At 41.8% G+C, this 14503-nt stretch overlaps 1 protein-coding gene across 1 annotated transcript in view; it reads left to right on the forward strand.

Annotated features, from left to right (window-relative positions):
* Positions 1–5099: 5099 nt before the first annotated feature.
* Positions 5100–14503, forward strand: part of GNE (glucosamine (UDP-N-acetyl)-2-epimerase/N-acetylmannosamine kinase) — a 71835-nt gene continuing 62431 nt past the window's right edge. Inside the window, exon 1 of the mRNA XM_053299463.1 lies at positions 5100–5229. Coding sequence (XP_053155438.1) covers positions 5176–5229 — 54 coding nt within the window. The 5' untranslated portion in view covers positions 5100–5175. The remainder of the gene's footprint in view (positions 5230–14503) is intronic.

The raw sequence follows: 14503 nt of genomic DNA on the forward strand, positions 1-14503 counted from the left end.
TGTACTGCCCAAGATGAATTTTCATTTTCAAATGATCCCTATAAAGATAGAAGATAGGATACTGAATAAATGGCAGAGTCAGCTTAACTCATTTATCTGGAACTATTAAAAAAAAAACCTAGAATATGATTTAAGGTTATGCATGATGTAAAGGAAAGAGGTGGACTAGGTGTTCCAAATTTGAAACTCTATTATCATGCCAGTTGTTTGACTTGGATTTCAGAATGGATTATATCCCCCTACGGTTATCTTACTGGAATGGAAAGCTCTGGTCTTTCTAGAGGACTGCATAACTATTTGTGGATTACAAGCTCGAGAAAAGATTCGGAGATACAATATCATGCCATTAGGCAAAGTCTTTTATACGTCTGGGATAAATATCAAAAAATAATAAGTCCAAGGCTATCACCTTTGACCTCAATCTTGAATGTGTATTTCTATGAAGAGGAATCTTCGCACAAGTATAGATTTTGGAGAGAGCACTCATATACTCTGCATAGTTTAATCCAACACCTTGCTCAAAGTAAATCTTCTGAACAACCACCGCTTTCTTCATCTTGGTTTCAACATGCCCAGATCAGTTTGATAGTACGGAAGGAGTTGCAGATACAGGGTGGTAAGCTCAGAGAATTAACTGACTATGAGGATCTCATTACTCGAAATAATGATCATCTGTTAGGCAGAATATACAAATTGTTATTGAGATATGACACAGAGATTGAGCAGATTAAAGAATGCATGAGAAAATGGATGCAGAATTTTAACAGGTCGATTGATATGTCTGACTGGGAATATCAGTGGAAGAAGAACATTAAATTTACCCTGAGTAACAATTTAAGAGAAAATTGGTATAAGATGTTTTTTAGATGGTACATAACTCCTTTGACAATTAACAAAATAGATGACTCTGTCTTGAAGAATTGCTGGAAATGCAACCATCACCTGGTTCATTTTATCATATGTGGTGGAGCTGTGACAAAACTCAACTGTTCTGGAAGCAAATTCATAAGAAAATTGAACAAATCTTAGAGGTTAAGCTCCCTTTTCTTCCAGAAATATTTCTTCTCAGTATGACTAAACCTTAAATTTCTTCTAAACTTAATGAGCGATTTCTATATATGATTACCGCAGCAAGGATTATATTCACCACAAACTGGCAGGTACCTGTTATTCCCTCTTTAAACGATTGGTTTTTGAAGCTATCGGATTATGCATCAATTTCAAAAGTCTCATCTTACAAGAAGGGTCTCTCTTCTGAGTCACTTATGTCTCTTTGGGAGCCTTTTGTAAATTACAACATTCAACAAGGTCCCCATTTGTTCCCAGTGTCGGGATTTGATTTATGATCTTCTGTGTACACAAGGTAATCACGGCATAAAATATTGCAGAAAGGGGAGTTTTGCCATTTGTTAATATGGCTTTTTTATAGAAATGACTCTTTTTTACTCAAAAGAATTGGTTGTTTTTGTTTTTTATTATTATTATTATTATTATTATTATTATTATTATTATTATCTGTAATTATGGAATGTTAGGTTGCTTTTTTATTCAGTTTTATGTTCTTTTGTGTACACAAGGTAAAAATGGCATAAAATATTGCAGAAAAGGGTGTTATTCTGTTCGTTAACTTGGCATTTTTAAAGAAATGATTTTTCTATAAAAATTAAATGATTTTTATAGAAATGATTCTTTTTTACTCAATAGGTAAATGAGGCTGAACAGTGGTAACAAAAAGCATAGTAAAATTTATTTTTCTATATAACACCTATGTGCCACAATAGAACATCATCCTAAATTATTATTTATTTTTTTAAATAGAATTTAAAAAAGAATTTAGGCTTTTTATCATATTTGTAATTATGAAATATTAGGTTGTTTCTTTATTTAGTTATCAAACTATGGGTGGTGAAAAGTGTGGGAAGAGGTTGCTGTTTCTTTTCCTTTTTCAAAATTTGTATTGCTTGATATTTTCGAACACTATTGTTGTATCTCTCCTTTATCTACTTTTTATTTTGAAAATTAAAATTCTATTTAAAAAAATAAATAATAATTTAGGATGATGTTCTATTGTGGCACATAGGTGTTATATAGAGAAATAAATTTTACTATGCTTTTTGTTACCACTATTCAGCCTCATTTAAGATGTATTTACTTCATGAGCTGAGCTTCAATGGGGGGGCATTTTAAAATCTTGTCTCTGGGCCTACTCCAACCTTGCTACGCCCCTGGGTGTGGTTGTTACAGGAGGAAAAGAGAAGGGCGAGGGAAGGGAGGAGATGTCATTTGGAGCTCTGCTTTAGTCAGCAAAATATAGGCTGGCACAGCTGGGGCAGATGACATAAAAAAGAAAAGATCTCCTAGTGTAGGTAGGGAGATAGATGAAACAAAATCCCTTTCCAGTGTTTTTCAAGCTATGTGCTCTTCATTATGGGAAAAGAAATGACACTATTCACAAGACCATGAAGATATCTCATTCCCCAATGAAGAACACATAACTCAAAATGTGTTGGGATTAGGGATGTGCAAAATGATTCAACCACAAATTTATTGGGGTCAAATTGGGGGCTGATCTGGTTATTCAATGAAATCAATCAATCGATTAATCAATTATTCTACCCCAAATCAAATCACCCTGGGGAAAAAGGCCAGATTCAGGGTAGAACAGAATCATCCCCGATTTGACCCAAATTGATTTGGGTGATTCAAAGACCTCTTTGAGGCTTATTTTGCTTGGAAAAATGGGCCTCAAAATGGCAGGGTGAGCTGTTCTACCAATTGGTATCAGCAATCTGAGGCGGGTTGACACACTAAGTCCAGAGTGGAAGGCTGGTCTACCCTCTGTGGTAGACCAGATCTCCCCACCATTTTGAGGCCTGTTTTTCATCAAAATGAGCCTCAAAATGGCACTCAAACCCAATCTATTTGGGCCAAATAGCCCAAATAACCCAAATCTATTTGGGCCAAATCGGGGTGATTCATTGAGGCAGCTAACCAGCCTCAAAATGGCAGGGAGAGCTGGTTCACCAGTTGAGATCAGTGGGTAGATCAGATTTCCCTGCCATTCTGAGGCCTGTTTTTCAAGCAAAGCGGGCCTGAAAATGACGCTCTAATAACCCAAATCTATTTCTATTTGGGTTGAATTGGGGTGATCAATAGACAAATCAGTTAGAGGGCCTGTGATTCGATTCAACCTCGAATCGAATCACAGATATTGATTGCACACCCCTTGTTGGGATATAGATGGATGAATAGATAGATAGATAGATAGATAGATAGATAGATAGATAGATATACACACACCACACCATACCACACCACACCACACCTACACACATACATGCATACACGCATCAGCATATCTTTTCTTCTTCTTTAGGCTTTGATTTTGGTGCTGCCCTCTTTTTTCTTTGGACAACTGAGATAAGAGTTTCTGATTTCAATTGAACTTATTCCCATTTAAATGTTCAAGGACTTGTGGCTATAGTCAATCAACTGGTTAGACTAATCAAGTAAAAAACTGTTCATCAGTTAAAAAGTGACTCATTAATCAGACAGCAAATCTTTAAAACATTTTTTTAGTATCTGCCTTTTAAAAATGCAGCTGGTACTCTCATGCAGGGTGTGGAGATGCTTCTTCTAAGGAATTGCCTGCTGTGGCATGTGGACACAGCATTAAAAGCAAGGAACATATGCTTTCCTTCCCCCTCCTTGAGATTATTGTTTTTACTCATCTGCAAACATATGCAGTCTGAAAGAGTTAATAAAAGCTCATAGAATTGATTAGGAGTTCCTGAACAGGGAGGCACTAACTTGAAAGGCTGGTCTAGTTGATTTTTCAGAGGTTCGGTTAGCAAAGCTCCCAAAGAAGAGCTGATAAATACACAAGTAAACATGTTTAAGACTGTGCTGTGTATCTTGCAGTCCTAGTCACAAGCCAACAACAATATCCATTGGTCTCCCTGGGCATTTCTACCAATGTAACTTCCTTCCTTGCTCACCTGGAGGTTTTTTCACACATGGCTCTATGCCTCAGGTTATCTGAAAAGTGAATCTGCTTCACTGCAGATTCGAGGTATTTTAATTCAAGGGACCATTCATATAGCCAACATTCACATAGCCATCAGCACCTTCATCAACACCTTTGGAAAAAGCAGAAGCCCCGGAGTTTTTTCAAAAGCTGCTGGAAATAGAGGAATTTTTTTACCCCAACATAACTCGGACTAAGCCAGAATTCACAGCCTCCATTTGGGGAGAATCAAAGTTCCGTCGGTCCTGGTCCCTGATAGCCCGCAGGGAGGTTGGATTAAATCCAGTGAATATGCACACACTCCAATCAGGATTGGATGTGGGAAATGGGCCTGTCTGTAAAACCCCCTGGAGGCAATTCTCATGCATTGCAAGTGGCTATTTAGAAGCTTGAAACAGACACACCTCAGCCACCGGTGAGTATGCTCCTGCTCTGCAAATTCAGATCACAGGTGGCATAGCTGGCTACACTTTGGAGAGCTAGTGGCCTGTAATGGGATGGCTAAGAAACCTTACAGACCAGAAAGAGTCTGGCTTGACTCTTGCTTCTGCCATTAACTGATGAGGTGGCCTCAGGCAAGTCTCAGCCCTCCACCTGCTTTACAGGGTTGTGAAGTGCTTTTGATATGCAAAAAACAAAAAGCTAGGACAAGCCATTATCTTAAATTGAAGATTGGGGAAAGGAGAATTCCCCTTCCTGAAACACATCCAGAAGCCATTTCGAGAGGACAAACACACAAATTTCCTGTTGATTATATAATTTCAGTTTACCTAATCAACAACAACAAAAAATGCTATTCTTTTTTTATGAACAGCATCCTTCTGGGATCCAGATAGTCCTTGTAGGGTGGAGTTCGGTTTACAGCTTTAAAAACCGTCTCTCTATAAATAAAAGAGAAGAGTAAAACCCAGCTCCGTATTTCCATTTGGAAAACACACTTAGCTGACATCCTGGTTTTTGTGAAAGAGTCAGATTTCTTTCTATGTGTGCCCCCCCCGCCCACTCTTTTTTTTTAAAAAAAAAAGACTTTCCGAGGGGGCAGGGCTAAACGTAGAGAATTCAGGTGCCCGTCAAAGCCTCCCCTCTGGAGAGTGAACAGCCGCTCGGCTCATTAAGCCGGGAGGACGCACAATAGCCGGCTCTACGGGATGGGGAGCAACGTGCACCTTCGCTGGGAGCAGCAGAGCCCTCGCGGTCCTCATGTAAGCGAGATCTCCACAGAGCGCCTTTTGTTTCTGCTAGTGCAGGCGGGAGGGGAAGCGAGAGGCTGAGCGGCAATGGAGAGCAGCACGGCGGCGGCGGTCTTTGTTGCAGAAGCGTGTGCGGTTTGGTTTGGGGGTTTGTTGCGAGGTGCCGCTTAGTTTCTTCCCTCGCCTGTGGTGCTGCTGTGACCGGCCACCCGGTGTGCGTCTCTGGCGTGGCATCCAGCGCCCTCGCGATTTGCATGCCTGGAGTGGAATGGCTAGCAATGCACAAAGCGGTTCCCCCCCCCCCGGCCCACCCCCCACCTCCGGCCCCCCTCCGCTCGGCACGCCGTTCCTCCTTCGAGAGCGCCCCGTTCGGCTCGGAATCTCCCGGTCTTCGTGCAGGCAAGGGAACATGTCCGCTTCCCGACCACAAACTGGCGGTGTGGGGGGGAAATGTTATGACTGGGGAAGACTGAGTGAGTTTACAAAGCGATGTCGTAGATCAAGTCTGTCTGGAAACGTTGGGGCTGGGAGCCCTTTCCCACCCTCGGGCTATGCAGCAGACCCTGGTGTATAGCTTCTCAGTGTTGAAGGAAATGCCCTCTGCACCTGCTCAGGAGCTCTGTCATCATCTTATGCAGATACTGAAAACAGGTGCCAGGGATGAGCCTATGGCATATTTTATTGAATCTGGGTAACTTATATGCCCAGTGATTTTTCTTTAAGTGCTTTTTTTCATTTAGAAAGCTTAAAGCCGTTGACATGGGGCTCCTGCTGATTTCCACCCAGGTCCACCCCACTTAGTTTCAGCCATGCTACAGCATTGGGCTCCTAGACTTGGCCTGGGGTCTATCATGGTAACTCCAGTCTCCAGCCAATGCTCTTTCTGCCTTTCCACCCAGTTAAAAGCTGCTGTGAGACCTAGAGATGTACAAGTCTTGCTCAATTAAAATGCTTCCTAACTTGACTAGTTCTAGTTTGGTTTCCGCTTTCAAGCCACCATGCTTTCAAGCACACCACATTATCCTTTTTCCATTCTTCTCATTGTCTTTTGCGTTTGTTTGCTTTTAGTTTGATTTTCTGTAACAATATTGAGCATTTGGGACCAAAATCTCCTAGATGGCATTCGAAATCATTTACTTAACTTTAGACATGGCACGGGAAGCGGGAAACTTTAGGAAAGTGCCTCTTTCATTTAATATAACAAGATGTTTCTGTTCAAAGTCCCACCCTCACTTCCTGGAAGTCATGTTTAATAAAATCCAACATACCTCTTTACTCAGAAGTAAACCCAGCTGAGTTCACGGGTCTGTTTCCCCAAGAAAATACATATACGATTGCAGCCTCTTGCTTTCCTCATACTGTATATTATTTGGAGGGAGGGAGCTCTTGTGCTGAAGCTCTCTGTTCCTGTTCCCAGCCTTCACATGTGGATTTTGAAAGTTAGGACCATATGAAAGTGTGGTGTAGTGGTTAGAGTGCTGGACTAGGACCGGGGAGACTCGAGTTCAAATCCCCATTCAGCCATGAGACTTGCTGGGTGTCTCTGGGCCAATCACTTCTCTCTCAGCCCAACCTACTTCACAGGGTTGTTGTGAGAAGAAACCTAAGTATGTAGTACACTGCTCTGGGCTCCTTGGAGGAAGAGCGGGATATAAATGTAAAAATGATAAATAATAATAATAAATAATTAATATGGAGAGAAGCCCTACATAGGCACAGTTGTATATGTGAGGGCTCTGTCCTGATCTTCAAATGAACATATGGAGATTGGGATCAGGGACAGCATATGTGATCTTGCATCTCCCCTGCCCTCATGCATTAAAAAAAAAAAATACAAGCAAGCAAATTGAGATTATTGACAATACGTATTATTCACAATGTTTGTGGAAAGGAGACTTGCATTTTGCAAGCGACCCCAGTGGGATACAATGCACACTCTCCCATTCCATGTGAACTGGGAATATACCTGTAATTGTGCCTGGTCTTACCTGTGTGCCTGGCATTACCTGTATGTCTAAGCAGTCCACCCTATCTAGAGAAGGATCACAAAAATAAACTGTTTATATGTGCCCAGAAGTAAAACAACAGAATTTCCAAGGCAAGACAGTGTCTCTTTACAGCAGCCAAGGCAACTTTTCCTTCCTCTTGACGTTACCCGCAATTTCCACTCTGAAAGAAGAACCTCTTTATATAATTATATATATGCCAGTGGGAGTGGAGGCTAAACCTCTTCTCTGCCATTGATGACCTCAACTATTGGAAACTGTATTTCTTCTATCTGAATAGCTCGTGGGTTCTGTTTCCTGATTGCAGTGTAGTCTCTAGGGGATCACTGGGGCATGGCTCACACTTGTGCTTCACTGGCATACTGACTTGCAAGATATCAGAATAGTCAGGATATTTCCTGATAAGCTAAAGTCCTAAAACTTGGTGTACCCATGATTCAAGACACCCCAGATTGCTAGAAAACATTGAGTGTTCTTTGTCCTTCCAAAAACGCTGTTCAGAATGACTGTATGTGCATTCAGTTTAAAAGTGAACCTGGGTACAAGCCTCTTGAAATTCAGGATATAGATAGGAAGTGTCCTGCTGTATGTGTGTTCAACATAACATGTGAATAATTGTACATGCATACAGATCAGTAAGTATACTGAAAGTAAACTACTTGGACCTCCCATACTGGGGTCATTTCATAAATCACACTTTTAGATGTACACCTAAGATGCTCTAAGAATATACAAAAAAAATGACAAATGCCCAAATATGGGTACACACATCAGGGAGTCATGATTGGTTGCAACTTCCTGTTGAGTGTCCACCCAAGTTTGTCTTTATGTGTTGGGTGCAGGGATGTAGCTATAATTGGGCAGATGGGTTCAAAGGACCTGGGGGGGCCCAGCAATGTTCCCTCTAACAGGGATTTCCAGATATTGTTGACTGCAACTCCCGTAATCCCCAGCCAAATGCCATTGCAGCTGGGGATGCTGGGAGTTGTAGTGGAGAACATCTGGGAATCCCTGTTAGAGGGAACACTGCCCCCCCAGCTCATGAGGGTCCCCCAGTTCCAACCCCCTTATTTTATTCATTATCTCCCTCACTCCAAGGGGCCGCTGGAGAGAGGGGTGAACACGGGGCCCCTCTCCCCTGGCTACGCTCCTGGTTGGGTGAAACTTACTCTTACTCCATTTCCTTATTGGTTGTCTGGTGGGCAAATATAGGCTATTGTAATGGCAAATCTAACTTCTTTGAAAAACCCACTGAAGCAGGCAAGAGTGACACTTAAAATAGATGTTTTGTACATTTTTGCTGTACTTCTTGTTCTACCACTTTCCTAAAACCTGTGTTTTGATAATCAGAAAGTAAGGATGTGCACGAAACAGATTTTGCGTTTTGTTTCAAGCTCAAATCAAAATGCAGATGGCCGAAACAGTTCGTCGAACTGCCTGTTTCAGCAAAACATACAAACCTGAAACAAGTGTTTTATATATGAACTAGTGGCTCTATAACTTTTAATCTTTAAAATAAGAACTTAATATCCTAGAGAAGAAAGATGGTCTTGAAAAAATGGTGACAACTTCTTTGGACTAGGAGGAGGGTGGAGGCACACTATATTCATGGGAATATTGCATGAAAGAGAAGGGGGAAAGGAAGACTGAAGGTCAAAATGTGTCTGACTGCTATCACAAGGAAATGAGCGCACCAGGAATTACAAGATTATAGTATTCAGTCAGCATATGCCTAAGGACTTATTATACACTATGATCTTTCAACAAAAAGTCCTTGTTAATAGTATTTTAAAAATAATAATTAAAAATTAACTTTTATTATTAAAATACCCATGTATATTTATATCTTTTTGTATATGCATATTATTAATCTAGTATCATGTTATAGTTACTCCTGATTTTTTATATCATCTCAGCTACTTTTTAGATTGGGCTTATTCCCTGTTTTTCTTTAAAGTGTTGGCTCCTAGGGACACCAAAGTGGGTTGTATGGTAGGGCATGATGGGTGCTACCTACCACCCAACCCACAAAAGAAATGGGTAAGCAGGAGATTTTCAACAAATTTTAACCTTTCCCCAAAACCCCCACAGGGAAGGTTAGAAATTTGTGAGTGCTGTCTTCTTTTAATAATGTTACATATTTTATGGCTGGCCCTGATATGTCCTGGCAGCAAATTAAGCCCTAACAGCAGCTGTCTTTGCCCTTCAGTTCTAGATATTGGAACTCCAGCTTCTGGCATAATGCATGCAGATCTATATAAAAAGCAAAGCTGCAATATAATGGAATTCACAAATATGCAAATCTGAAGTCTTATCGCAACTTACGCCATACGCGGTGGTTCAAACAGGATTTGCAATTTATAACTGCATTAACACTGACTTCCCCTTAACTCTGGTTAAGAAATGGGAACTACCCTTTGGGATATGATCGCTCACCTCCATTCCTCTCTTGGCATGCATACATAAGCTCAGCAGTGTTCACTGTGGAGGTGTTCTCACTGCATTTTGGATATACAACTTGCCCACTCACATCAGGCTCAGGGGAAACCTGTTCTAGTTTTCAGCAAAAGCTAGATTTGCACTGCACTTATTGGTTGGCCCTTGTGTTAAGCCCCACCCCACCCCCCATCCCTGCTCCTTGACATAGGGATATGCAGAGCACTGATTGGCTGCCCATTGTGTCAGTCACAAAGCTACCATCTTCTTCAAATCAGTTTTTCAAGTCTTAAAAAAACAACTGCTCACACATTTGATTGGCACTTCAATATTCAAGGTGCTTGAAAACAAGGCAGACAGCCTGCCTGACACATAGGAGAGGCTAATATAAAATCCCTACGGAGACATTATGCTGTACGTGCATAGAGGTGTTTGTACACACATACCTGTTTTTGTGTGAATGACTATACATGTGCTTATTTAAAAAGAGCTTGGGTACAGGCTCCTCAAATGAAAGGTTCTGTACATGTGCATGTGTTCAATATAATGTGTGACTAGAGCTAGAGTAATCTTCAGATTTGGGGTAAATGTAAACCTCAGCTGGCCAAAATCATGGGCAAGGTAAAGGCAAGACCTGTTAGGCAATAGCTGGTATCTGTGTAGGGGATCATTTGTAAGTGGTAGTATCACTTATGAATTGTGCCACATTGCTGCACATACTATTCTGTTCAGAAATAGCAGGGGAGGCCAGGAGATGGGCATAAAATTCTGATGCCAACAGGGGAAGTGGGTGTAAAAAGGAGGGAAAGAGCATGGTTTTAATATTTTTGCTTGAGAGCCCATGGAAGGGGTGCCTGCAAGCTTTCTCCCAACCCTTCTTCTTACTTTGCAAACACCTTCCCTTTGAACAGCTTGAACTGGGAGGATGAGGAGGAGATCTGGCCAATCAAATTGCTGGGAGGGAAAGGGATGATGATGTGGCCTGAGTAGGATTTAGCCCCTGCACAACTTGACCAGGGATGTACATAATGATGTACATCACTGCACAATGTACAACTTATGATCATCAAGGCCTAAATAAGCAGATGATGGCTAGAGACAAAACACAAATTGCAGCACTCGAACTCTGAAGCTGAGCAGCTTCATATAAGGCAAACTTAAAACAAAAAACAAAAAACTCCCCCCCCCAATGAATACAAAGCATGCATAAGGGGGGCAATTATATAAAGCATTTACAGATCTGTCCTTAAGATAAAATGCTGTATTAAGCAGCATGCAATGTACAGGTGAAACTCGAAAAATTAGAATATCGTGCAAAAGTTCATTAATTTCAGTAATGCAAATTAAAAGGTGAAACTGATATATGAGATAGACGCATTACATGCAAAGCGAGATAAGCCAAGTCTTAATTTGTTATAATTGTGATGATTATGGCGTACAGCTCATGAGAACCCCAAACCCACAATCCCAGAAAATTAGAATATTGTGAAAAGGTTCAACAGTCTAGGCTCCAGGTGTCCCACTCCAATCAGCTAATCAATCCATAACACCTGCAAAGGGTTCCTGAGCCTTTAAATGGTCTCTCAGTCTGGTTCATTAGGAATCACAATCATGGGAAAGACTGCTGACTTGACAGTTGTGCAGAAAACCATCATTGACACCCTCCATAAGGAGGGAAAGCCTCAAAAGGTAATTGCAAAAGAAGTTGGATGTTCCCAAAGTGCTGTATCAAAGCACATTAATAGAAAGTTATATGGAAGGGGAAAGTGTGGAAGAAAAAGGTGCACAAGCAGCAGGGATGACCGCAGCCTGGAGAGGATTGTCAGGAAAAGGCCATTCAAAAGTGTTGGGGACTTTCACAAGGAGTGGACTGAGGCTGGAGTTAGTGCATCAAGAGCCACCACACACAGACGGATCCTGGACATGGGCTTCAAATGTCGTATTCCTCTTGTCAAGCCGCTCCTGAACAACAAACAACGTCAGAAGTGTCTTACCTGGGCTCAAGAAAAAAACTGGTCTGTTGCTCAGTGGTCCAAAGTCCTCTTTTCTGATGAGAGCAACTTTTGCATCTCATTTGGAAACCAAGGACCCAGAGTCTGGAGGAAGAATGGAGAGGCACACAATGCAAGATGCTTGAAGTCCAGTGTGAAGTTTCCACAGTCTGTGTTGATTTGGGGAGCCATGTCATCTGCTGGTGTTGGTGCACTGTGCTTCATTAAGTCCAGGGTCAACGCAGCCGTCTATCAGGAGATTTTGGAGCACTTCATGCCTCCTTCCTCAGATGAGCTGTATGGGGATGCTGACTTCATTTTCCAGCAGGACTTGGCACCTGCCCACACTGCCAAAAATACCAAAACCTGGTTCAATGACCATGGGATTACTGTGCTTGATTGGCCGGCAAACTCACCTGACCTGAACCCCATAGAGAATCTATGGGGCATTGCCAAGAGAAGGATGAGAGACATGAGACCAAACAATGCAGAAGAGCTGAAGGCCGCTATTGAAGCATCCTGGTCTTCCATAACACCTCAGCAGTGCCACAGGCTGATAGCATCCATGCCACGCCGCATTGAGGCAGTAATTGCTGCAAAAGGGGCCCAAACCAAGTACTGAATACATATGCATGCTTATACTTTTCAGAGGTCCGATATTGTTCTATTTACAATCCTTGTTTTATTGGTTTCATGTAATATTCTAATTTTCTGGGATTGTGGATTTGGGGTTCTCATGAGCTGTACGCCATGATCATCACAATTATAACAAATTAAGGCTTGACTTATCTCGCTTTGCATGTAATGCGTCTATCTCATATATCAGTTTCACCTTTTAATTTGCATTACTGAAATTAACGAACTTTTGCACGATATTCTAATTTTTTGAGTTTCACCTGTAGTTTCAGAGTTACAAACCTCTTAGGAATGGAAGTAATGTGTAACGCAAACATTTGGTATTCTCTCCTTGAGCCTCCCACACATCCTCCCATAGCTTTGATGGAAAATTATTATTTATTTATTTATTTATTCAATTTCTATACCGCCCTTCCAAAAATGGCTTGGGGCAGTTTACACAGAGAAATAACAAATAAATAAGATGGATCCCTGTCCCCAAAGGGCTCACAATCTAAAAAAGAAACGTAAGATAGACACCAGAAGCAGTCACTGGAGGTACTGTGCTGGGGGTGGATAGGACCAGTTACTCTACCCCTGCTAAATAAAGAGAATCACCACTTTCGAAGGTGCCTCTTTGCCAAGTTAGCAGGGGTAACAGATTACCACCTCATACACTTGCTTACTACTCAGGGTGGGGTGGAACTTGGCACACTGAATGTCCAGTGTAACAAACGGTGGAGATTCTTCAATGTCACACTTTAATTTTTTGTTTAAAAGGAAATAAAAGGATCGTTGTGGCAACATACAAACATGTTGCCTTATTTATATTAAAAATGCTCTCCTGAATTGGTTCCTCGTCTTGCAAGAGCCTCTGTATGTGCTTGCAATAAGGTGTCAGGGTGGAAGTACATGTCAGCTAAAGCCATGCCTCTAAAGCAGGGTCACTGCCAATCCCATAGAAAGTGGGGGTGAGTGTAGGAGCGGTTTCAGTTTTTGTAAAAGAAAGTGGTGTGTGTATGGAACCCTTCCTCCATAGTGGTTTTCTCCCAGCTATGTTCAAAGACTGGAAATGGCTGAGGTTGAAGAACACCAAGGGGGAGGGCAGTTCCCTTTCCCTTTTCCATTTGTATGCCTCTCCCAGGTGTCTGCCACCTGCCATCATGTGAAGGTCTCCCTTCATGCCCCTTATTTGAAAGGTAGTCCATTTCCCCCAAAATATTACTGCCACAATGGATTTAATAGATATTCTCTAAGATACAATACCACAGCCTTATTGAAATTGATAAAATCAAGAACTCTAAGGTCGATTATAATTTCTTGCAGGCTTCCTCCCTTTTTTCACATGAACCATGGTGAGCTTTAAACCAGATTTTGAAACCAGGGCTTTAATTGGCTTGCAAAAATTTAAACGGGGAAATCATGGTTAGGGTTAACGGTGGTGCAGACATAAAGCTACATCACTGTTAATGCTTGAAGAAGGAAGGAGGGGTAACTTGCTTGTGAGCGAGGAGGCACATGAGCCTGTGGCTGCTTCTGATCTCTTAGCTATAGGTGGATTCACATGACCCACTGCAAGTTGCAGGCAGAAGTTAGAAGTTTGGGAGAGGGAACTAGAGGTGTCCACATTCTGCACACTCCTGTGCTGCATGGCCTCCAAACCCACCCATGTCCACTTGGCAACTGGCCATCCCGACTTCTCACCAACACCAACTGGAGGCTTGTAACAAAGTATTGAAGTTGGCTTGACAAGGTTGGTAACAGGTTGGGCTGGCTGCTTGCCAACCGGACTTGGGCAGGTTTGGACAATACACTGTAGGGGAGTCCATGTGCTGCAGACACCCCTGGTTCCCTCGCAGACTTCTTACCAACTTGACCTGCAGTAGGTTGTGTGAACCACCCTATGATTACAAGACTGAGAATTGCATGCCACAGACCTAAGTGGTCATATCTTCTTAAAACAAGGCAAATGTGTCTGATGGGGGCACATTTGCTTTTCTGACACTAAAGTTAGGCTGTTATCTCAACCTGCACTTCCGTTGTGTGTATTTTAGGAAACAATAACAGCAGGGGATGTTTTCAGTCTGCCAGGTGCCTTTCTGCTTCTGTGTAGTGAGCTCTGGTTTGCAGAATGCAGCTTTTAAGTGTAGGATTATTTATTCATTTTGTAAAAAACACAAAGGCAATTTGTTTAATGCTTCCAGGGCCAAAAAAAAAGTCCCCATGTGACTAAATCTG

Source organism: Hemicordylus capensis, chromosome 2 (genome assembly GCF_027244095.1).
Source record: "Hemicordylus capensis ecotype Gifberg chromosome 2, rHemCap1.1.pri, whole genome shotgun sequence".
In the NCBI taxonomy this organism is placed as follows: Eukaryota; Metazoa; Chordata; class Lepidosauria; order Squamata; family Cordylidae; genus Hemicordylus; species Hemicordylus capensis.